The 25419-nt window shown below is 45.4% G+C and overlaps 1 protein-coding gene across 1 annotated transcript in view; it reads left to right on the top strand.

Annotated features, from left to right (window-relative positions):
* Positions 1-240: 240 nt before the first annotated feature.
* Positions 241-25419, top strand: part of WDFY1 (WD repeat and FYVE domain containing 1) — a 39043-nt gene continuing 13864 nt past the window's right edge. The window contains exons 1-5 of the mRNA XM_037029377.1: positions 241-454; positions 14522-14589; positions 19066-19139; positions 22132-22186; positions 23654-23804. Coding sequence (XP_036885272.1) covers positions 318-454; positions 14522-14589; positions 19066-19139; positions 22132-22186; positions 23654-23804 — 485 coding nt within the window. The 5' untranslated portion in view covers positions 241-317. The remainder of the gene's footprint in view (positions 455-14521; positions 14590-19065; positions 19140-22131; positions 22187-23653; positions 23805-25419) is intronic.

The following is a 25419-nucleotide window of genomic DNA, read 5'->3' as shown; positions in this document are numbered from 1 at the left end:
TAATAAACTCTTACAAGGCTTTTCCTTACGCTGGTGTTTTGTTTTTTTTTTAACCTTTACATTTTCAACCTTTATAACTCTCCCTACTTCCGGGCAGGCGTCCTCTGTGGCTCTGTGCCTGCTTTGTGAATTTAGCTGCGCTTCTCCCCGCGGCAATACGGTGCCTTTAAGCACAGCACTCGGGAGTTTACGGCAGCGCGGCGCCCACGGGGCCCGGGAGCCCAGGCAAACCGACGCGCCCGCCCGCCCCGCCCGCTCCGCCCGCCCCGCGGTCAGCTGATGGGCCGCCAGCCGCGGGAGGCTGCCGCCGCGCGAACATGGCGGCCGAGATCCACTCCAGGCCGCAGAGTAGCCGCCCGGTGCTGCTGAGCAAGATCGAGGGGCACCAGGACGCCGTCACGGCCGCGCTGCTCATCCCAAAGGAGGACGGCGTGATCACCGCCAGCGAAGACAGGTCTGGCCAACGGGTCGGGCGCGGGGCGGAGGAGAGACGGGGGCGGCCCGTCCTCCCGCAGGCGACGGGGTGTAGGGGCGGTGGGTCTCGCGGCCCCGTGCCTCTCCGCCTAGGGGCGCCCCTCTGTCTGCTGCAACTCCCGGTTCCCACCCGCAAGCCCTCCAGTTTGGATCCCGGTCCCGGACCTCGGTCCCTGCCACGCCCCTCGGGGACCCCTGACACCTCCAGCTGGGGAACCTCAGTTCCCGGGTGTCACTGCGCCCTTCTAGCTGGGGATCCCCGTCCCAGGACACCCCTCCAGCCCGAGACTAGCGTTCCCGCCGCGCCTCTGTAGTCTGGGACCCCCCCATAGCCTGCCTGGCGCGTCCCCCCCGTCCCTTCCATCTTTGGACCCCAGTCCCCGCCTCTCCTTTGTGGGATTTCGTCCCGAGCTGTTCAGTTCCAAGCCTCCTTCTCGGGAGCCGGGAGGACGGGCGGCCGGTTGCGGCGCGTCCTGGTTTCCGGGATTCCCTGAGAGCAGCAAACCTCCAGGGCTTTCGCTCGCTTCTGCTTCACTCTGGGCTTGACACATCTCTTCTGCGCAACACCAAGGTCCCAAGATAATTTATTTTGAACAGCTTCTAGAACCACCTGAACTCTTATTTACTAGGTTTTTCTTTTTCCCTAAAAGCGACTCATTTTTTTAAAGCCTTAGGTGCTTTTATGTTCAAGGACATTTTACATTACCACCATAATGGAAAACCAGTATCACTTGCCATAAAGAATTAGACTAATAGCTAAAAAATGTTCATCTGTGTGCACCTAGTGTCAACTCTTTTTTGTATTGGGACGACTTGCATTGAATGCCCACTGTACTTTGGGAAACACTGATACAACCCGATTTTCTCGTTTTACCCAAGAGAAGGCTGAGGACCATGAAGAATCCAGACTCTAGCTCTCTGGTCTTCCCAAGGCTATGTGATTGATTGGAAAGATACTTGCTTAAAACTTTAGCATTTTTATAACCCTCAACGTTTAAAGGGTTAGTGCTTTCCTGTGGGAATTTGGAGGAAATGACTGATGTTTATTGCATGGAACCGTTTCCTTGGTACTGTGAGTGGTCTCAATGGTGGTGTTCCAAAAGTTGGAAGGCTTTCTGGAAGAGAGTGTACTGCTGTTCTCTCAAAGAGGGAGGCGGAGCGTCCGGCTTTTTGTGATCATGGAGTGGAAGTAACTAACTTTGAGAGCCTGTCCTAAGTGGGAAAAGGAAACCTGAAGCCCCAGTGCCTATTTGGGCTCTGTATTTTGTTTTTAAGTGAGTTCATTGTGAGCAGGCTGTGGCCTATTCCTGCCAGTTTACAAGGCGAGAAAGGGGTACATGAGTCCTAAAAAGAAAAGAGGAATGTGAAAAAAGGACAGAATAAATGATATTTGCATGATAGGAACATGGATAAGGGCACTTCACATAAGTTAGCTGATTTTATTCAGTAAAATGTTTCATATATGACTCATGCATGTTGGGTCAATTGCTGAATATTTGAGATCGGCCAGGTGCACTGCTGATAAATGTCTTATGGGGAGTGATGACACAGCTGCTCGGGGACTGAAATGTTCTGAGGGAGCCTTAGATCAGCTCCTGTTTTCACTCAGGCACAGCAGGGCCCGGGCAGGTGACTGGACCAGGTGAGGGGGTGGAACCTTGGGCTTCTAATTTGTGTTTCAGGCCCGTGGAACTACCCTGAAAGGAAGACAGCGTTTTTAGCCAGGGCCGCATCGTATGAGAGTCAATGAGAGAGCAAGGCTATGGGTTTGTGTTTTTGTTTCTGTTTTGTGTGTGTGTGTGTGGTGGTTGGTTTTTACATTGTCATAAATACGCGTGAGACTCTCAATCATTCATTCGTTCATTTGTTCCCTCATTCACATATTTCGGAATACTGAGCTTACTGAGTACCTGGCCCTACGGATACAACAGGGATCAAAAGCCACAGTACCTGCCCTCGTGTAACCTCTGATTCATTGGTTTTTCTGGCCTTCGGCCTGATGGAACCGGCATGTTGAGGAAACAGAATACTGATTGCCCTTATTCATCAAATGAGCACTTATTGGACACTTAATGTGTACAGACCTATGGGATAGGGAGACAGCTGACTCCAAAGTCACTGTTTCCAAAGGGCTGCAGAGTGTAGGGAGGAGATGGCCCTGTGCTCTCAGCTTTCAGATGCTAGAAAGATAGGAAGGAGTGTCATTAGGTGAGGGCCAGGGTTTAAGAAAAATTTGGCTTGTACCTTTTCTCTACAACCTCTGCTTTAATGCTCAGAAGAGAAGCTTTTAACCTTTAAAGTTAGGTCCAGCCCTGGCTGGTGTGGCTCAGTAGATTGAGAATGGGCCTGCGAACCAAAGGGTTGCCTGTTCGAGTCCCAGTCAGGGCACCTGCCTGGGTTGCAGGCCAGGTCCCCAGTGGGGGGCGCATGAGAGGCAACCACACATTGATGTTTCTCTCCCTCTCTCCTTTCCCCTCTCTCTAAATATAAATAGCTAAATAAAATAAAATAAAATGAAGTAAGGTCCAGCTGAAGTTGATTCATTTATAAAAGCAAAAAGCAGTGAGAACGGACTGAGAACATTTTGAGAGGAAAAGGACATGATGGGAAGGTTGTCCTGAATGTAGTGTCCATTTTTCGGAACTCTAGGCCAGTAACTCTCAGCAGGAGTGACTTTGGCCCCCATCTCAGGACATTTGGCAACATCCTGAGATGTTTTGGTCGTCATCACTGGAGGAGGTCGCTACTAGCACCTAGTTGGATGCTGCTCAACATCCAGCAACACACAGGATGGTCCCTCATAGAAAGAATTGCTCTCCAGCCCCAGAAGTCAGTAGTGCCGAGGTTCAGAAACCCTGGCCTGGCTTAATGTACTTGTTTATCTGGTCTCTGTAGAGTCCACATTTACTTCTTGAACTTGAGCGAGCGTCAGATTCTCATGAAGGTCTCGATAACGGATGGCTGGGCCCCGCCCCAGAGATTCTGATTGAGTAAGTGTGGGGCGGAGCCCAAGGGTTTGCCTTTCTGCTAAGTTCACTGTGATGCTGATTGCCGATACTGTTGGTCCCACACTATGAGAGCCTCTACTCTCCGATGAAGACCAGCGATTGGCCGCTTTGCTTGCCTGCGGAGACTCGCGGGGAGACGAAACCGTGTGTGCTTTGTCTTCTTTTTTGGTCAGTTTCTGGGATATATTTCCCAGGAATCACATGTACCCACCTATTTCCCAGTGAAACTGAACTGTACATGACAGAGCTAAATACAAATAATGCCCCCAAAGGTGTTAAACCAGTGTGCGATATTGAGCTTAACTCCGTCATACCTGGAGTCACTGGCCATGGTTTGGGCAGTGAGCCTAGATGTCTAATCAGGAGTGTTCAGGGGGTTAACAATGGCTGTATTCTCCTGTGTGCATCCATTTCTGTATGTTCTGGGGTAACAGATGCCCTGAGCTCTTTTGTTTGAACTTTGTTCTCCCACCAAACCCAAATTAGTATTTTTAACTATCGTTTTAAGTTGCCTGCACTTTGGAACTAGAATACTTGAGTATGCCTCCTTTTCAGAGTATAAAATGGCACATTTGTAAAGTTTTTAAAAACTGGAGTCAGTAGAGTGTGACTCTTTCTGGCCAGGAAGCTGTAAAAATGACACAGCCTCAGCATCGAGTTCAAGGCTTTGAACTGTGGCCATCGTTTTCCCGGTGGGGAAGCAGAAACCGAGACTCCACTTTCCGGATGGAACTGAAATATGGTGAGGCAGGAGGAACTGATTCCCTAGACACAGTTGCTTTTTGAACTTCTCTCCTGTGGAGTACACCAACAACTCAGACCTCAGCTGGTTGGAGGATAGAATTTTTAACAGGTGCTTTATTAGAAAGTCTTACGACTAAGTCAAGGCTGTGGACCTGCTGCCTTCATTTTTGAAAAGGAGAGTTTGGAGGTGACTGTGTTTGTGCCATTGCTTCTGGGCCAAGACTGGTCTGCAGAAATCCTGCAGAAGTCACTCCGTTTGGTCTGGCCTAAGCCCAGCATAGGTCTCATGTGTTAAAATATTTCAGGATGTTGTGCTTAGGCTGGTAAACAATAAAGATGATAGAAAACCGACTCTTAAAACCATTGATCTGGCCTCTTCTTTGTTATACCAGTGATTCACCTGAAAATATTTCTTTCCTCTTAGACATTTCTAAATATATTAAGGTGGTTTGAGGGGCAAGTTGTGTATTTACTAGCTGTTCCCAGGGAAACAATCTTAAATAAACAACTTGATTGTTAAGTGTTGTGCTCAGAAGGAAGCCTGGCATAGCTGAGAGTCGATGGTTTGTACAGAAAGCCAGGCTGCAAACTGGTCTGTTTTTGTCGTCATGCAGTGCCTAAAAGCAGACCCTTTAACTTGGGTTACAGGAGAAATCGAAAAAGTGAGAAGTCAGGCAGCCTGGGTGGGAATGCCGTTGTTCCGCTCTTGTTAGACTGGCTCCTCGTTGTCACATCTGGTTTTTTTCACAGCGTGGTTAGAAACGGATTCTGGGTGCAGAACGCCCGGGTTCGAATCCCGTGTGACACTGGGCAGGTTCCTGATCGTAGTTTTCTCATCTGCAAAATGAAGATAGTAACAGTGCCTGCCTCAGAGGGTTTGGATGTGTGTAAAGCTCATTGCACAGAGAAAGCACTGAAGTTTTGACTCTTATTATTTTCATCCCCATCTGTTTTTCATTTAATTACTGGAGCTTCATCAAAAGTTAAAGATGTCTCTGCTTTCTGTGTGTGTGTGTGTGTGTGAGTGTGCAAATAAAGTAAACATTTGCCTTTTGAACCAGACAGTACTATTCTGGGGGGGGCTCTTGCAGACCTGAGTTCTTAGGATTGTGAGTCATACCTTTTCATCATTTCCATACCCGCTCACTCACGAGTCACGTCAGTTGTAAGTTTTCCTTTATAACAGCCTTTGCCCGAGGTTGGTTGATTCACTCACCAGGAGGACTGCCACCTTATGTTTGTCCTCACACCATGATTTATTACAGCAGAAGGACAGAAAACAAGCCCCGGCCGGGTGGTGTAGTTGGTTGGAGTGTCCTCCGAACACCGAAAAGGTTGGGGGTTTGATCTCCGTCCTGGTGCATGCCTAGGGTGCGGGTTCAGTCCTGGGTGGGGCGTGTGTGGGAAGCAGCCAGTCGATGTTTCTGTCGCACATCGATGTTTCTCTCTCTGTGTCTCTCTCTCTGGCTCTCTCTCTCAAATCATCAAACATATCCTCAAGTGAGGATTTTAAAAGGAAAAGGACACAGAACAAAAATCTGCAAAGGGAAAGGTACAGGGCGAAGTCCATGGGAAACCAGGCTCGAGCTTCCACGAGGCCTCAGCCCAGGCAATCACATGGGAGGTGCTTCTTCCCTCCGGACTGAGTTCTGCCCACACGTGTGAAATGCTGCCCCCGGGGAAGCTCGGAGAGTCTCAGGATGCAGTTTGTTGGGGGCTGGTCCCCTGCTGGCACGGGTCAGAACTCAGACCATGAGAAGGACAGCGGTGTTCAGTGTGTCTCAGATGTGAATTTAGTGAATCAGTAGGCCCGTAGGGACAAGGAAGCATGGAATATGGAAGTTTGAAGGCAGGCTGCTCTTCCTCACTGCCTCAAACTGCGCCGCTGTGCAGTTGGTTAGTCCTTGTGTTTCAAACTTCAAGGGTGTGGATAGAGTGCGATTTTTATTTTTTAGTTTTGCAAGTTAAGAAACCATGTGTCCTGGACCCTGCTTTGGCACTAACTCCATCCTGTCTGTGGGGGCTTCTGCTTCTCAGGGGTGGAGATGGTTTCTAGCCTTCTTGGAGGCACAGAGGTCACAAGGGATCATTTTGTTGGTAAGTGAGAGGTAACAGCAGGAATTTGTGTCTCGAGTGAAAAAGAACACATCTATCTCCAGGTAGATAACCAGCCATCTGGCTTTAGGAGAGGAGTTACTCGTTCAGGTTCTGGTGCAGATGCCACAGAAGTGACCGCCCATCCCCCACCCCCCAGCCAAATCTGCCAGCCAGGACATCCACCGTCTGAACTCCACCATCATCTTGGATCCTTGGAGCTGCTGGGATTCCTTCCTCAGGCTGTAGAAGGGATGGGCATTTTAATTTTTTCTTAGCCAGCCTAATTCTCTATAAGAACAGGCTGGTTTCTCTTTGCCTTTCCACTTCCATAATCAGTTCAATAAAAGTCTCACGCTTTCCCCCTTTGCTGCCAGAGGAGAAAGACTCTTTTCTGCGGCAGGAGCGCAGAGTTCAGGAGGCTGGGCTGGAAGGAAATTGCTGTTTATGTGATAAAAGCTGATTGTGCAGATGACCCTGTCTGTTCCCGTCCCTTTCAGTTAACCTCGTAACCTTACAGAATCCGTCCTGGCCACCGGAATGACACCTCTCTGTCAGACTAGGAAAAATGATCCTTTTCAGTAGGTACAGAAGTGTTTGGAGATTTACCAAGATACCAAATAGCAGCAACCCAAAGAGCGACTGGAAAATAAGTTTTCCTCGTGCTTACGATTTTGCTTAGCGTTTGAAAGAAATCAGGCCCAGGGCTCAATGTGTAAGATAAGCTGTACTCTGCATTCTCTTTTTAATTGATTAATTGAATCACCCCTCTATATCAGCCTATAATTTAAATATGGCTAAATTGCTTTAATTTAGCTGCTTGGAGGTGATTGGGATGATTTTTTTTAAAAAGCCCTGATTTTAGAAATGCGGGTTTGTCAGGCAAGGTGGAGTGTGGCCTTGTGACATTACAGACACCCTTGCGCGCTCACCGGAGTCTGCCTGTCCCGGTGTGGGCGTGGTTTCCGAGGTCCTCATGCTGGGAAATGACACATCCTGGGCCCAAACGTGCGGTGTGGGGGACCAAAGGTTTAAAAATGACGTTGATTGTGACTCCCCGCAGACACCTCCTTGCTGGAGAGACAGTGCTTTTCAGGAGAAAATTCATCCTTTAAATCTGCCATTGCTCCTGCTTGAGTTGATGAGGCTTTGTAGGTTTGGTGGTTCCCTACAGTGTGTTTTTAACTCCCCTCAGTCAGGTCAGATTTAAACAGAGGGGCTGGAAGGAGCCTCTCTGCCTCTTACATCCGAGGGCCCATCTCTGAGCAGACTCAAGGTTAACGTCCTGGAATAAGCCCCTGGTCCTTAATCGGACCGGTGGATTCCCGGCTGCCTTTCATGTGTCCGCTGTAGCTAAGGTGAAAGATCTGTTATCCTTGGGAGACAGGGTGAGAGTATTGAACAACATGTGAGTGATCATTTATGCTTTCGCAGTAATTTCTTCAGTTTCTTAGGATTCAAGTTAGTGTCTGTGCAAAGGGAGGGTCCTGCATTTCTTTCAAAGTTAGAGTGGACTTGTTTGTTTACTGAGTACTTTGAAGTCCATGGCACTCAGTTAATAGCGAAGGCTATTTTTGATTTTAAGATCAGATCTCTGAAGTATTCTTGAAAGCCTGCCGTGTGGAACAGATGACATTGTACCAATTATCTGTTGCTACATAACCAACCACCTCAGGGTTCAGTGGCCTTAAACAGCAAGTATTATCAACGTTCACGGGCCCATGGGTCCCCCGGGTGGCCCTTCTGACACACACAGACGCACTTGTGTGTGTGTCAGCCTCGTTGGTCTTAGCTGGTCCTTCCACATTGTGGGGGGTTAGCTAGCTGCCCTCCAGCGGAGGCTGGCTTCCACTGGCTCATGAGGAGGTGTTTGGTTGCTGGCTTGTTGTTAGTGCTTACTGGGGGCTGGGGCGGGGCAGGGGGGGGGACCCACAAGGAGCCAAAGTCATTGTTTGCCTCTCAGGTGTCTTACATTCTGTCCCACCTGCCCCTAGTCAGCCTCCTCACAGTGTGACTTTGCATGGTCATGAATTTACTTGTATCATTCTATATTAGGCTTTTAAAATAAATTAACATTTCATAAACTTTTGTCATGGTTACATGGTCTTCATCACTATTTTAATGACTTTATAAGCTATTGAGTTAATATGCCATTAACCTATCATTATTTGACACTTTTCCCAATTTTTGTTCCCTTGATGCTCATATGACCTTTTTAAATATGTATTTCTTTTTCTTCCTCTTAAATAATTTCTTCAAAATCAATTGCCAAGCCTGAAATTCCTAAATCAATCGATCGTTGTTGTCATTACTATTACCATTACTGTTACTATTATTGTTATTGTTATTGTTATTATTATTATTATTAGGAATATGTCTTTACCACTTTATGGAGCAAAATTGCAAAATTCTTGCCCGAGTCAGTTTGAAGTTATAATGCTGGCAAAAAATTACGAGAACCCTAGAAATGGCACTTTATTATTCTTTTCAGCTCTTTCTTTGCTTATCCTTGCATGGTAATACATTTTAAAAACACTTCGACCTGAAATATTTTACAGAGAACTACCACCTAACTTTGACATTTCATTTATCTGGGCAATAAATGGGTCCCCTGCCGGACTGAATGTCGATAGACAGGTTCGGGGGTGGCAGTGGTGTGTGCGCATTATAGTTGTGTGCCAGGCCTGTCCAGAAGGGATCCAGCCACTCACTGTGAAAAATAGAGACATTTATTGAAGAAGGTACAAGATACACTGTACACAGGACAATGATGCCTCAGTCCCCTTCAAAGTGGGCACCTTGGGACCTCACACAGTTCTCCCAATGGCCATCAGCTGCCCTGTTGTATTGTCCCAATCTCATCAATGGTCTGAAATCTCTTCCCTTTCAAAGGTGATTTTAGTTTTGGGAAAAGCCAGAGGTCACAGCGCGGGGCTGAGTCACCTGACTGATTTGATGCTTTGCTAAAAACTCTTCACGAAACGTGGAATGTGATACACGTTTGGTGTACCGAATGGTGTCTATGGAGGGATGTTCAAGCTTAATGCAGAATTTGATGCAGATTCGTTGTTCTACGTGCTCAGTCATTTTGAGTATGACAGCCTCACAGTTCACATGCTCACTCAACGGCCTCTACTGCCCCCACTGACCAGTACAGTGAAGTCATCACTGTTCACACATGCACATTCCAGTCCACTCTCCTTGCCTGCCAGGTTGCATCGATCAATGTCGTGTAAACCGTTCTCGTGATATTGACAATGGCTGGACTTTTTCTGGACAGACCTCATATATATAACATTATACGGAGATGCCTTCTCTTGTGTTGCCATGGAAGATGCTGCCGCTGCCTGTGAGTCCATCCTCTAGCTAGAAGGCCGAGGAGCCTGATGGTAGAGCCCTTCACAAGGACGTTAGCTGCGTGGGGAGGTCTGGAGAGCATGTGCGTAGGCCCTGACAGAAATGACACATTTCCTTTCTAAGTACCTTTTGGAAAAATATCAGATTGTTGTTTTCAAATGACTATAAAATAGACCTTGGCACAGAATCAACATGTTTCTGGGGTTTTGATTTAAGAGAAGACTTTTTAAAAATGGACAGAGCCTTGGAACATGAGAGAAAGTCCATCCACTAGAAAAATGGATGGAGTAACAGCAAGAAAAACGAAATGCATTTGAGTGGGTGTAAAGTTGTCAAAATATTGAAGGAAAAGTTCAGCTGTTTTATCTTAGTGGAGAACGGCTTAGATATTCCTCTATGCAGAAAATATTGTGGTTTTCATAAAAATAAAACCATCCGATCTTGACACTTTCAGGATTAAACAGTTTATTAGTATCATCATAGAGTTTTTAATGGTTTGCTCCTGTAAAATGTTACTAAACTGTATTCTTGTGTTGCTTTCAACTTACTGAATAATAGATTTTGCTTCCGGTGTCCTGAATAGCACATTCTTTTGGTCTAAGGAATTTGTTGACTTTTTAATAAGCAGCCCAACTTAAACCTGTTTTTACAGCCATTTGTTAAACCAGCGAGATGAGTTCTGAAGAAAACACACAGCAAATCCTAATGTTACTTAGTAGGAATCACACAACTGATAGGGTCTTGGGAGTGCTGGAGCGTTTCGATTTACTCTCGGAAGTGGGAGATTTTAATCCATTGTCTGAGGAAGGGAAAGAATTTGGCTTGAAAAACTGAAGGAAGGGAATTCCAGATAGAAGGTGTGACTACAGGGGTAGAGCCGACCGTGAAGGGCAAGGGCCTAATCTAGAACCTGATTCCCTAGCAAGGTCTTCCCTCAGCCTGGATGTGCTGAACAGTTTTCAAACAAAACACCCCAAGAGATCATGTAAGTCTTGCTAATTTCCTGGTGTTTCAGCTGGGTGCAGACCACGTTGTGGTGCCGATGATTTGCCCTCCAAAGGAAATAAAACTGTTTCAAAAATGCTGGGTTCTGGGCAGGTTCCTCTTTGACCTTGGGCTAGTTTAAATATCGGTCTGCTGCTGCGTGAAACTAAAATGTGACCTCCAGGTTAGATTGGTTGAAGGAGACACCCTCTAAGGTTTCCTGCTCATAGAGACTGCTCTGCTGTCTGAGCCTGCTCTTCTCTCAGGGGCACATGGGGGCGAGCGTTCGGCCTTGAGTCTTCCATTGAGCTCCCTACGCATTCATGACCCACACTTTTGGGGTGATTGGAAGGGTTTTAGAATATGTCAGCATTCTGTGCTGTAGGCACTTTAAAACACCTAACAGCCAGGTAGCCAGCAGGCTCTGCCCCTTTGTGATCCCGTGTGAGTGAAGGCCAGTGAACTTGACAAAGCATGGCATGGCGCCCTAGTCTTCAAGTGCCCGGGCTTCCCCTGTCTCTGGAAACAGAGCGGAATCCTTGAGCAGATTCAGTACTTCGAGGGGAGGAGGCCTTTCACTTAGTACAACTCCTTTGGCTTCATCTCTGGTATTGAATGTGAGTAATAAAATGTATCCCTAAGCATTCTACATTAGGTAATGGAATATAGTCAACAAAATTTAGTATAGTGTTAGTTATTCGGGCCTCAGGATCATCACTGTAAGTGTCTACTGACTGTTTTTGATGAGGGAGTTATACTGCAGTGGTGCCCACTCTGTGCCGTGCCCCGACGAACGACTGCCTGGAGAGGAAAGTTCTTGGTGGGGGAGGAGGGCTTACACATGCCCTGAGCTCCGTGTATTCAGGCCATTCGAGGATCACATCTCCTGGGCTGCAGGGTCTGGGTTGGGAAGTCACAGGCACTGAGTGTGTCCGTTGAACCTTGACTTGGAACAACCAGCCCCTGGTGGGCTCTGAGTGCAGGGACAGTGGGATGCCTGGCTCCTTGGGAGATGTAGCTGCTAGTTGACACCCCTGAGGTGGGCCAGGGGGACGAGCCCAGGTGACCCGAGAGGAAGCTGCCCTGTGGTGGGCATGCTGAGAACAGAGAACAAGAGCGAGCATCTTACTTAGGAATCATTGCTTGTTCTTAAAATTCAAACAAGCAAAAATCGTGAAATATCTAGTCAGCATCCATCTTTTCTGTTGTTTCATAGTGATATATGTGTGTTTAATAGTTTGACTGAATCAGAATCCAAACGAGTCTATGCATTGTGATTGCTTGATATGCCTCTTAAACCTCTTTAACCACAGGCTGGTCCTCCATCTCTGTTTTTCCTCCCTTGCAAATCGTTTGCAGAAAAAAACTGGGTCATTTGTCTACAGACTTTCCTGCACCCTCAGTTTTTGCTAAAAGCCCTCCTGCGTAGTGTTTGTAATGTTTCTCTGTGTTTCCTGTAAATTGGGAGTTGCATCTAGAGGTTTGGTCAGATTGCATTTTAAAATAAAGTTGGTATCATACTGCATTGATCAGTTTTGTATAGGGCTTTCACTCACCATCACATCATGAACATTTTCACATGCCATTAACTATTTTTATGACTTGGTTCAAATGGTTCAAAACTAAAAAGAGGCATATCATGAAAGAGTTTTAACCTCTGAGGTTTGTGAAAGAAGAAACCCAAGCAATCCTGAAGAGTAACCAAGAACCCACAAATAATAACAGAGTGGTTTAAACATTACCTCAAAGAGTGTTAAATTTTGATTTAAGATGTTGAATTACAAAACATAAAAATCGTAGGTCTGTTCACACATGCTTCTGTGTGATCTCCCTCTCTGTCTTTTAATTTTGGATGTGAACTTGGACTTTCTTGCACTTCCTGTCACAATATATGTACCTCAAAAAAAACCTGCCTGATTATCTGACCTTGTTAAATGGCACTTGAATGAAGAGACTATGTTTGGGATATTTCTTGGTGTCTCATGCAGACATAGTATATTAGTATATCTGCGTATTGCAAACAACAGAAATAACCCAGGCTGGCTTAAGCCACTGAGGGTGTTTATGGTAAGGATGCTGGGGTGTCTGCCTCCCGGAACCCGAGTCCAGGGACATAGCTCAGTCACAAGAGCAGCTGGCATGATGGGCTTTCCACCTCAGCCCTCTCAACTCACTCCTGCTTCTCTCCATGGGGCAGCTTCTCTCTCTCTCTCTCTCTCTCTCTCTCTCTCTATTCTTTTTTGATGTACACAGCCCTCCAGTCCCAAATGCAAAACACATGACCAGGAACAGCCATTTCAACTAGTGGAGACATACTGATCCATTTTTCCCTCTCTCGGTTTCAGATTTGCCAGGGAAGGAACCAATTTATCTGCCTGGGGTCGGACACCCACTTCTGGTCTAGCCTGTTGTGATCAGGTGTAGGATGTAAAGAAAGATTCTGGGTGATTCAGCTTGACAAAGGTTCCGTTGTGACCAGTCAGCATTGTACAAATGCCGGTCCTACAGAAAGGCCGTATCCAGTTTACACGCAGTCATGCTGCTGGGTCATCTGATTTATTTGAATGAATGAAGGTCAACATCTAGTCTTTGTTTTCTTTTATTACAGTCCAATCATACATAGCATTCTCTACAGATCTTCAGTGCAGTTGGACAAGTCCTGACAAATGCAGACACGCATGTAACTAAGTCCCCAGAGCCTTGCCATTCACTGCCCTAGCACGGTCCCTCTTCCTCTGCATCATGCCCTCCCACAGAAGCAAACCTTTTATCCTCACGGACCAGTCTTACTTGTCTTGAACTTCAGTCCCAACGGACACATACAGTGTCAACATGTAGTCTTCGCGTTATTTTAGTTCAAGGTTGTAAACATCAGCCCAGTGCTGGCTGTATGCCAACTTCTGCATTGCTGTTAGGAATCCAGGGACGACTGTGACAGAGCTGGCAGCGAGGGACGGAAGACAGGAGTCACTGTTCAGGAAGAGCGAGCCTGGGTCGCAGTGGGAGGCAGCCGAGGCTAGAGCTCTGAGCACGCAGGTGCTGCGAGTGGGCGAGCAGGGTCACCGTATTATTCCGTGTTCTCTCTCTGCAGCGATTAGCCAAAGGATTAAACTTTGACTGTTCTGGTGATTTGTCATTTTCCTGCCCGTGCACCAGATTTCCTTGTCTTCCTGCATGTTCTCTGATGAGAGCAGAGGCCGGGAGGCTGGTTGTGGACTGATTTCCTCCCAGGGCCTGGAGACACGGGTTCTGGGTGAATGAAGTGCCGTGTGGGCTCTGCTTCGTGCACACCCGTCTCCCGGTTCCAGAAACATTTCCTTCCCGGTGTGTCTACCACTTGCCTCACTTGGCTCAGATGTCAAGTGACCAAGTTCACAGTTTGTTTTTACCAAGAAAAGCAATTAGTAATCTCAGTTTTGTTTCTATGTAGATCATTAGACAATGCACGTTTTCCATATTGTTGAAATTATTTGAAGTCCTAACTCCTAACTACTGTATAAATTACCATATATGGTTATATCATATGTAACTATGATGGGTGTGCGTATATAGCATAGGTACTACATATAAATATGCTATATACTGTATGAATGTGAGTGTATATATGGGGGCGAGCAAACGTAGGGTTACAGCTGGTTCGCGTGGAAAGACGTGCAGGTTATGATTACGACAGTAGCTTCTTTGGCTCTGTTCCCCATACTCATAACTGTGGACCTACTTTTGCCCACCCCTGCGTGGGCGTGCCCAGTGGATTCACTTTGCAAGGTCAGTTGGGACATAGTATTGCCAATGAAATGAGTAAGCTTTACAGGAGCATAAAAGAAAGTAAAATTGCTTTTTTTCTTTTCTGTTCTCCATAGAACCATCCGGGTATGGCTGAAGAGGGACAGCGGCCAGTACTGGCCCAGCATTTACCACACGATGGCCTGTAAGTAGCGGTCTCTGTCCCACTTGAGGAAAATGTCTCCAATGGCTTTGATGATGAACTTTCAAAATGTCTGATTGAAAAGTGCCGCTAAATTTCAGAGTGAGCTTCCTAGTTGCCCAATACATCCTGCAGCCTGTGCCTGGCGACTGCAGGAAAACACCTTTTGTTTTGCAAAGGAAGTTCGGTCTACTGGCTCAACTGAAGCACGCTTGAGCAAAACTGGGGGGATGAAAAGGGCATGCCCTGCCACCCCCACCCTCAGTTTTCCTTAATTTTGCCTAGCAGTGACTTTGTACTTAGTAATAACCTATACTGACCCTGAAACAGGGCTCTGTGTACCCTCTACGCCCTTATAACTGGCCTTTTGCCCACTCTTTTTGTAAACCTCTGGGATCCAATGCGAGGTTTGGTGCAAGGCACAGCACATTCTAAATAGACAATTTTCTCAGTAGCTAAATGTGTTCTAAAAATAAATTTAAAGGATCAGCCTCTTGCATTGAGGTTTTTAGCACAGCCCTGAGCTGTACTGACATAAACTTGCATTTAAATTCTAGCCCTCCCTGCAGATCTAATCGCCGTCCTTCTCTCCCACTTCTTGTCTCTATCCTTTCTGCAAAACAAAGCCCCGTGGAGGACTCCAGGATCCCACCCAGGCCCCAGCTGAACCCTGCTGTCCTGAGTGGCCACTCAGAGGCCATCCAGAGCTGCTAATTTCCTTGTGGTTTCGGTCCCTAATGAGGGATTTTGCTCAGTTAAGGGTTCCAGTATGTAGAGGACCTTCTGGGAAAAGAAAAAAGGCTTTGGGGCGTGTTAGATGACTTTACTTCTGAAGACAATTATGAAGTTCCCTAAAGAAGACCTCTTGCCAGTTATTCCAGACACTGGCAACAACTTTTGTAAGAGTTGTTCCAGAGGCAGTGGAGTTTGTTATAAACACAGAGCAGCTAATTACTCAGCAGACTCCCTGTAATCAGTGTGAGGCGTGCTCCCAGGCACCCCCTTTCTGGGCCAGCACTTTCTCATTCCCACATTTACGTGCATTGTTCAGACCCTGGGATCAGTCACTACAAAATGTGAGTAGTCGATCAGGATTTTCATTTGTTCTACCTTCCACCTCCAGTGTGGGCAGGCTCCTCAGCTTCTCTGTCTGGATAACCATTCAGTGAAAATGAAGTAGATGTTTTAGACTTGTTGTATAAAGATAGCTGTTATAAAAGGCACCTTAGAGCCTTTTAATATGGGGCACATTAGAAGAAAGCTTAATCATAATTTATTGTGTGAAGCAGTAGCATCTCCTGTTGCCCATATACTGTTGAGGCATGACCTTGGTTACTCCTCTAAAATACCAAGCGACCGATGTCTTAATAAAGGTGCTCATGGAGCCCATTTGTTAAATTTCCTTGGGGATTTTTTTTGGAGTGGGGAGTAGAAGTGGGTGAGGCACCTTGAGCCTCTGCGCCCACCCTTCTCCCAACCAAAGAAGGGGCTTCTTTTAGACTGGTAACTCCTTCCAATAGCCCAAGGATAGACCTGGTAGCTGTAAATAGCGAAACTGAGGAACCCATTCCACTGCTGGGGAGTGTTTCATCATGTTTGTGAGCAGGCTTGTTAAATCTAGGGCTGTGATTCCTCCCATCTCTCCCCCCCCCCCATACTTTATATTTTGAACATAGCTTAACCTCCTTGAGTCCTCAACCTTGGAGTTCGTGCTCATTAAAATACAGAGACAGAGGGAGACAGACAAAGATGGATTTTGTTCTACATTTAGTCCAGTTACCCTTTGACTTGTACTTTCCCTGAATGTTTAGTACACAGCATTGTAGTTCATCTCTCTCCCACAGCACCAAAACCTGTCCCTAGAAGTGGGAACTCTTCCGTGGCTCTTAGGTATTGGGCGTATGGCTTCGGCCATCGCTTGCTAACTGGTCCCCATGGTACTCTCGGAAGTAGCTCCCAGACCACTGTGGCTGAAAAGACCAGTAAAACCCGGAAAGAACAGGTCCAGCATTTCTGCTGTTGGTGGCTGACACCCACACATTTGTACCTGCGCATATTTGTCTTGTTGCTTCCAGAAGCTTCTTTATGGCATGCATCTGTAGATGTATCTGCCAATAAAAATGCAGAAACATTGCCAGAAGAAAACAATGAATGAATTGTGAGAAACAATTGCTTGCCTGTTTTCGAATGACTTCAACATGAATTCAAAATCTGAGAAGGAAAGTGCTGTGTTGGCTCTAAAACCTTGCTGTAGATTACCCAATTTAGGACATTTTAGTGGTCATCCATCAACTGGGACTTTTCCCTACGACATGACAGTGACCAATAAGCCAAACCTTAGCATATACATGGACCATATATGTGGTCCAATGATGTTTCAGAACATTGTCTCCCATCACAAAAATAACTTCCGGAATCTGCTTTAGCTGAAGAAAAATGGTATCTTTTCATGTTGTATCGACTGTGTGCTTTGTGCCTTTAAAAAAAAATAATGTCACTTTATGAAATCATCACAACTTAGGAAGATCGATAATGTTTTCACCATCAGTAGATAAGGAAATAAGCCAGAGGGGTCGCATGGATCGCTTGCGGCTGGAATTGCCATCCTCGCCTGTCTGACTCGGGAACTCTGCCGCCACCACAGTTATGGAGAGGGTCCGTGAGCCTTTTCTGAAATGGCCGGTCTCTGCACAGCTCTTCAGCTTCCCCCCTGGTGGCATGAAAGCAACCATGAACCGTGCTAAAGAAGGAGGTTGGCTGTGTTGTCGCAAAAGAAAAAAAACCAGTTTATTTACAAAACTGAAGCCTGTGGTTTGGGATCGCAGTGACGCCTTTTGAAAAGGCCACAGATTTCTATTTTGCTTGTTTATAAAACTATATGAATTGAGAAACTTAAAAAAATATTGCTCATCTCAATGGAAGCTTCCCTTCCAGGAAGAAAGTAAATTTAAAAAGCCAGGACATCTTTATATACAAAACAAATGAACTAAGGAAGCTTTTTGTTTCAACTGTAAGTCTTTCATAGCCTCATAAAATATCTCAGCACATTGTGATTTTTACACAGATGAGAGATCTTACATATTTATGTACAGTTTATTGGAGCGTTGGGCATAAAAAGAATGGAAAAGGAGTATAAAGCCTTAAGATTTAGTACCAACTGAAAAGTAAATAAAAATGATGACAATGAATCTTTGAAAGCATCAAAGTGTGATTTGATTCATCGATGATAATTTTATGCATGGATATTAAAGAGCTCTGTGTATGAGAATATATATATATCTTTGTGGTTATCATTCTTAAACATGATGGTTCTTTACAGTTTCAACACCAATGTTGTGGATAAGGGTGGACAGGCTTCTTGTCACTTTTGATTGTCTCGTGTGCGAACAGATGTAGTACCTCCCTTTCAACCAGATAGCTCTTTGACTGCAATTCTTTGCAAATCACAGTCTCTCTCCATATCTGATCATGCTGGCAGCTGTGTCCCTGTCTTTGAGTACAGTCCAGTATTATGCAACAGTTCATTTCCTCCCTTCAGTGGAGCATGTCAGCCCATTGTAGAGAGAGAACTTTAAATTAAACAATTTTCAAACGGTGGCTTCATCTGTAAGATTTTTTCTTCACTTTTTCATAAGAAATTGTATTTCAGAGTAAACTCGAATTCGTTTGTTGTTGTTTTTCCTTGTTGTGGTCCTCCCACGGTCAATTAAAATTCTTTAGGCTCAAATAAACCCAAACACTTCTTTTTCCTGATGTTTCGTTTTCTGAATCATGTTGATTCTGACTTGTAGCAGCAGGAGATGATGTGGGGTTTCTCCTTTCTGAAACTCACTTTCCGGCCCCTGCTTTCTGGAAGGGCAGCTGCAACCTGGAGGGGTCTCTGTAGGTGACAAGAAGCAGGTGCTACCCAGTCACATGACTGGTGTGGACAAAGAAAAGTGTCTATACCTCACAGCCTCACTTACTACAAACTGGCGAGTGTGTCATTGCACAAGGGAACAGTTGTTGGCCATTTGGGGGAAAAGTAATTCCAAAATGCCTTTTTCAGCTTGAGCACATATGCCTTAGAATAGAAGTGTGGTGCTGGGAACCCCATTTCCTCAGACTGCAGCTGTTATTACCTGCAATCGGAATGGGGCAGGGGCGGGGTGACCTGCGGAGTTTGGCTGCAGATCACCCACTGTAAGCACGAGTCCCTCCCAGACCTTTCCAGAAAGAGGCAGGAGTTTCAGTCAGACGAGACTTCGTGCTGACTCGCTTCACCCAAAGTCCTAAAAATAATTCTGTATGAGAATTTTAAACAAAAACAACAGGAAGAACTCCAAGAGCATTTTTCATTTACATCATTTTTATTTTTTTACAGAATCATTTTTCCCTGTTAAATTTTCAACCTAAATTAGGCAGCTCTTTTTAGAAATGAATTTTGAATGGTGACAGTGCTTAGCTTTGCTGGTAATGTGGTCTTTGTCTCTCCCACAGCCCCTTGCTCCGCTCTGACTTACCACCATGACCGCAGACGGGTGTTCGTGGGCCAGGACAGCGGGGCCGTAGCGGTAGGTGCCTTCCAGACTGTGCTTGCCACACTGGCCTCCCTGTGTTCACATCTGTTGGACAGTTTGAATAAAGTTAACGATGAACGGCCTAAAAAAGGGTTGAATTCAGCACAGGTCTTACACCTAAAAATGGATCCAAATTTTAATGAGAGCTTGATGTTGAACCAGTTAGTTCTGTAGAACTCAGAACGCTGTCACAGTGGGTGGCTGGGTGCTCAGGCTGCAGCCCCCAAAGCTGAGTCTCCATCCCTGGGCCACAAGGGAGGCCAGGCGAGGAGAGCGTGGTGGAGAGGCTGTGTGTGTGTGAGTGTAATGGAGGAGGGGAAGGAGAACGCAGTTAGGGACTCGTCATTCAAGCGACAGCTTGGACAACCCTCTAAGACAGTGCTTCCCAAGGTATCTTGGTGAAGGAGCAGATGTTTACATTTCCCAGTTTACTAGAGATCAGTGTTTTTGTGGGTCAGATTGAGTGTGTGTGTGTGTGTGTATGTGTGTGTGTATTTTCTTAATTGACATATAATTTGTAACATAAAGTCCACTATTTTAAAGTGTGCATTCTGTGGTTTTGTGGTATATTCACAAGATTATACAATCATTAACACTCTCTAACTCTAGAACATTTTCATTACACCCCCTCCCCCAAAGAAACCCCAAGTTCATTATCAGTCACTCCCAACTGCCCCTTCCCCTAGCTCCTGGCAATCACTAATCCACTTTCTGAGTCCAGAGATTTGCCTGTTCTGAGATTTTATGGAAGTAGAATCATAAAATATGTGTTGCCTTTGATGTCTGTCTTCTTTTACTTAATACAATGCTCTAAGGTTCATCTGCATCGGAGTTTGAATTAGCACTTTGTTCCTCTTTGTTTATTACTTAGATAGCCCACACTTTGTTCATCCATCCTTCAGTCGATGGACATGGGGGCTGTTGCCACTTTGTGTTTACTATGAATAACGCCGTTTCGAACATTCGTGTGCAAGTTTGTGTGTGAACCTGAGTTTTAAATTCTGTGGGTATGTATGCCTAGGAGTGGGGTTGCTGGGTCATATGGTAAGTCCTGTTTAATTCACGGAGGAACCACCGAGCTGTTTTCAGAGCTGCCGTGCTGCTGTGCGTTCCCAACACTGGCGAGTAAGGGCTCCGGTTTCTCTACGTCATTGCCGACTCTTGTTATTTTCTGCTGTTTTGTTTTGTTTTGTTTTGTTTGTTTTTACTCTCGCCATCCTAGTGGGTGTGAAGTGGCATCTCATGTGGTTTGCATTTGCGTTTTCCTGATGACTAGTGATGCATGCTGCTCATATACTCATTGGTCATTTGTGTATCTCCTGTGGAGAAATAATCTAGTCAAGTCCTTTGCCCATGTTTAACTTTTTAAGAAAAAAATTGTTGAACAGTAAGAGACTCTGACCTGCAGCTTGGAAGCAGTTACCAGAGAAGCCATCTGGTGTCCTGGGTTTTTCACAGTGGAAAGATTTTTGACTACAAATTTAACCTCTTCAGTTGTTACAGATTGTTTGTTTTTCAGTTTGTGTTTGTTGTTTGTGTCTCTCTGGGCCAAGAAGGAAAGAGCCAGTAAAAGGCAGGTTCTCGGCCCAAACGATTCACTCAGTAGGGGGTGGGTGGTGAGGAACCGGAAGCTGCAGAGTTGGGGTTGGTCAGGTCGATGCCCCATGAGCTTGGGGCTGCTGTAAATACATTACACAATGTTCAATGCCAGCATTCTTGCTTTTCTACTGACAGTTTTGTGAGATTTCTGGGAAAATTTTATGGGTGAAGTGTATATACAAATACAATAAGGAGCCATGAACTGCAGGCCTCACACGGCCTCTCCAGTGGTGGCGATGGTTGTGCATTTACTTTTCTAGGACGGAGCCCTTCCCGTGGCCCGTGGAGCAGGGGGCGCATGTGATAGGCTGGCCTCCGGGAGCTCTTAATGCCCTTCAGCGGGAAAGGGCAATGCAAACCCAGTTTGTCCTTTGTTAACTAGCTGTGGATCTGGTGACCTCTCACCCAGTACAGATTAGTGTCTGTGAAATGCTAGTACTTTTTTGTTGTTTGTGAACCCAAGATGGAGAACAAGGAATTAGTGTCCTTACTTTTTTCATTCTTAGCAGTGAACAATTCGTGAGGCCCATGTACCTAGAGTATTAAGAATTTACCGATGCAGCATTGGTTAATGGGATGTTTGATTAGGGCTTTTTTTTTTAGAGTTTTATCTTGGTTTTATGTCGAAACTCATTTTTTTTCATTAAGAAGTGTATACTTTTAATTTTTTCCTAGTTATAAAGTATTACATAGTCTATAAAATCTGGAGGTTACAAGAATATAAAGAAAGAATACCACCCACAGCCTCTTAATTTCCTTTTCTTGTGTGGATTTATGGATTAAATGTGTGTAATTCCCCCCTCACATTGCTGAAATACCCCATGTCTTATTTTCACTGTAGCTGAGGACTCAGTAACGGGTCTTTGCCTCCTTGCTTTATATCATCCTGAGGAACTGGGGGTGTGGCCAAGAGAGGAGAATTAGTAAGCTGCTTCCTTTGCAGTCAGAGGGACCGGGGTTCCAAGCGCTGCCTTGTGAAGAAGGCCTGGGTACAAACACTGTGCTGGGCGGCGGCGCCCTCTTTACTCAGTTGGCCCCCGGAGGGGTCTGACGGAGGGAATGTGTGCTGTTGTTATACGGCAGTCTGGCGCCCCAGGACTGGTGACGGCTGTTTTTGGATTTCACTTTGTTTTGTTTTGTTTTAATTCTATTGTTGTTCAAGTAGTTTTCTGCCTTTTCCCTCCACCCCAGCCATCCCCCGCCCCGATTCTACACCCCCTTGGTTTTGTCCATGTGTCCTTTATACTTGTTCCTGAAAACCCTCCCCCTCTTCCCCCCCCCATTATCCCCTCCCACCTCCGCTCTGGATTTCACTTTGTTTTGAAAGTTAAGTTCCTATTGTTTTTAAGACCATAACTGTTTTCTTATTGCATATGTTTACTTTTAGGAATTTCATGTTTCTGAAGATTTTAATAAAATGAACTTTATCAAGACCTACCCAGGTAATTATACCACACACACTGGCACACACAACAAACGCAGATCTACACACAGTCAACTAGGGCACCGGCTCCTGTGATCAAAATCAGGTTTCACACTAACTTTTTATTTTGTTACCCCAATTACACGAGAGGCTGTTAGCTCTTTGGAGTTATTTGCCATTCTTTTCCTGCTTATGAACATTTGAGATTTTGTGTACCATTCCATTTGGATACCATTCCATGTGTCGGATTTAATTGAACCAGGCCTCTGTTTTTGAGCATGGATACTGCTTCCATTCTCTGATAGCACCCACTAACATATGATAGCATATATGTATGTACATGTATATACATCTGTGAGTGTGTGTATTTCATACATGTCTGTATAGGTGTGTGCATGTCCTTGAATTACTTCTGTTGAAGGCAATTCATAAAAGTGGAGTAACTGGGCCAAATACTAAAAAGTTTGTAAATGCTCCAGGTTTGTTTTGCAAGCCGCTTCCCAGCAACTGTGCACCCTGTGCAGCCCCACGGGTGGGGGCGGGGAATGCCTGCCCCTCAGTCTTGGCGGCATTACCCTTGTACGTGCTTTGTGCCAGTTTGATGGTCAAAGTAGTCCTGCAGCTCTATGTAAGCTTTGTTTGATGTTAACCCTCGGTCACCTTTCATGAGTATCTGCTCATGCTTTTGCCCGTATTCCCAGGGATCTGTAGTGTTTTCTAATTAGTTTATGAGAGAGTTCCTCTCTGAAGCAGCCTGTGCAGCTGAGAGCGAGGTTAGAGGTTCCTCTGTCTGGCCTCTGACTTCATCAGACTGGGCATTTATGAAACACCTGCTGCATGCGGGAGACCGTACCAGTAGAAGTGCACAGGTCGCTGCCCTTGTGTGGCTTAGGATTAACCTGGAGACAGAAATATTCCAGAAGGTAGGCCATAGACCACTTCCCTCAGTCTCAGCTATTTTTGGAATACAGAATTTCATCATACCTTGTCTTTATAAATAATAAAAAGTTATACACAAATTGCTTACACTCCTTTTTAATTTCAGAAAATTATAGTTGCCCCTGTTTACAATGCCAGTGTTTTCTAAAAGGTCAAAACACTAAGGTTATGGACAGTATAAAACATTGCTCTTTTAAGAGAAGACTGCTGCTTTCCATGTGGGACTCACTGGTAAAGGTTCTTTAGAGCAGAGTAAAAGCCTGTTCTCTAGTCTGCTACTGGAATCCCTCTTGAGCATTACGCTTTAATGATATGTAGCTTCTGAGTGTCTGCCGTGTGGCGGGAGGCAGAGGGTGGGGCTGTGGGGAGCCTGAGACGGAGGGTCAAGGGCAGGGCAGACGACTTACTGATGGGGAATCACAACTGATGGGTGTCCCCAGGCCTGCCAGGCTGAGAAGGTCAACCTCAGTTCTCACCCCAGGAGACCGGATTTGGAAAATCTCGTTTCTTCCTGGAGGGCACAGACCTTTCTGTTCTGTTCCTACAGCTCACCAGAACCGGGTGTCTGCGATTATCTTCAGCCCAGCCACGGAGTGGGTGGTCAGCACCGGGCACGACAAGTGTATCAGCTGGACGTGCACCCGCAACGGGGACACCCTCGGGAGGCACTTCTTCACGTCCTGGGCTTCCTGCTTACAGTATCCTTTGAAGGGTTGGGCCTTTGCCTGCTCTGGCCTTGTCTCAAAAATTAGTTTTGAATATGTTAGTTGACAAAAAGAAACCCCCAAAATAGAATAAAAAAGAAATGAAAAACAAAACCGAAAAAAAAAGAAAAAACCTATTAAAAAAAGAAAATAGACACACACAAAAAAGAAAGAAAAAACAAAAACAGAAAAATAAAGAACAGCCCTGGCCAGCATGGCTCAGTTGGTTGGAGTGTCATCCTGCTAACTGAAGGGTATTGGGCCTGATTCTCGATCAGGGCACATATGGGAGGCAGCTGATCAATGTCACTCTCTCACATTGATGTTTCTCCCTCTCTATCTCTCCCTCCCTCTCCCCCTTCCCTCCCTTTCTCCCTACCTCTCTCTGTCCCCTGCCCTTCCCCTCTCTCTAAGAGCAATAAAAACGTCCTCCAATGAAGATTTTTAAAAAATTAAAGAATAAAATAAAAAACCAAACTTTTTAAAAAGAATAAATTGTTGGGATCCAAAGACTGAGTGATTCCTGACATTTCACATAAAATCTAAGAATTGCTGTGTCTACTTTTGTTGCTATAAAATTGACTTATTAAAAATAATAGATGGATACCATTCCCTACTGGGAAGTACTGTATGCTTTTAATACAAAATCTTGAGAAACTTAACGCTCATTAATACAGATTCCTCCCCTCATTCCTTTACATTTGAAAATAAAAGAAAAGACGTTTTGTATAAAGAGAGGGAAAAAAAGCCCTGGCTGGTATGGCTCAGTGGATTGAGTGTGGGTCTGTGAAGCAAAGGGTCACTGGTTCGATTCCCAGTCAGGGCACATGCCTGGGTTGCGGGCCAGGTCCCCAGTGGGGGACACATAAGAGACAACCACACATTGATGTTTCTCTCCCATTCTTTCTCCTTCCCTTCCCCTCTCTCTAAAAATAAATAAATAAAATATTTTTAAAAAAGAAAGGGGGAAAAAAGGAATTATCTTTCTAGTGATTGATTATTTACAACCCCTGCGCTAGAATAGAAACAATAAGGCTTGTGATGCTGGAAGTCATAAATGGGCAACAAGGTCATATTTTTTTTGTATGGGAAGAGAGTTCATAATTCGTAGAATACTCAAAGATGCTTCAGCATCCCCAAATTGTTTTGACATTGCTGCTTTAAAATGTCTCTACTACTTAATGAAATCCTTTTCACATAGAGTTCGCCCTTGCTTAAGACTGGCTGTGGTGGCCATGCATCTAAGTGGCGGCAAGGTCAAGGCCATCTGCTGGCAAATACCCCACGGTAGTTCTCTTTCAGGGTTGGACATCTGGTGTAGTAAAATTTTTTTCCATGGAAAGCCTTCATAAAAAATGTTTGCTATGAAGGAATGAACAGCACGAGATATTTAAAATAAACATTTAAAATAGTACTGTACACTTTAGAATGAAACAAGGGAAACCACTCAGATATGTGATAAATACGTGTTTCAGTTCTGAGTTAGGCTTTTCATGGGGGGGTGGCAGGAGGGGCCCAGAACCACAGGCATGGCCCGGCCGACTGTGTGTCAGCCACTGATGGGTCACAAATTTCTAGAGCTGTAATGTCACTGGGAAAGTGACAAATT

Source organism: Sturnira hondurensis, unplaced genomic scaffold (genome assembly GCF_014824575.4).
Source record: "Sturnira hondurensis isolate 20B ecotype Veracruz unplaced genomic scaffold, ASM1482457v3 Scaffold0020237, whole genome shotgun sequence".
NCBI classification, from domain to species: domain Eukaryota; kingdom Metazoa; phylum Chordata; class Mammalia; order Chiroptera; family Phyllostomidae; genus Sturnira; species Sturnira hondurensis.
This window is presented reverse-complemented; position numbering and strand designations above follow the sequence as displayed.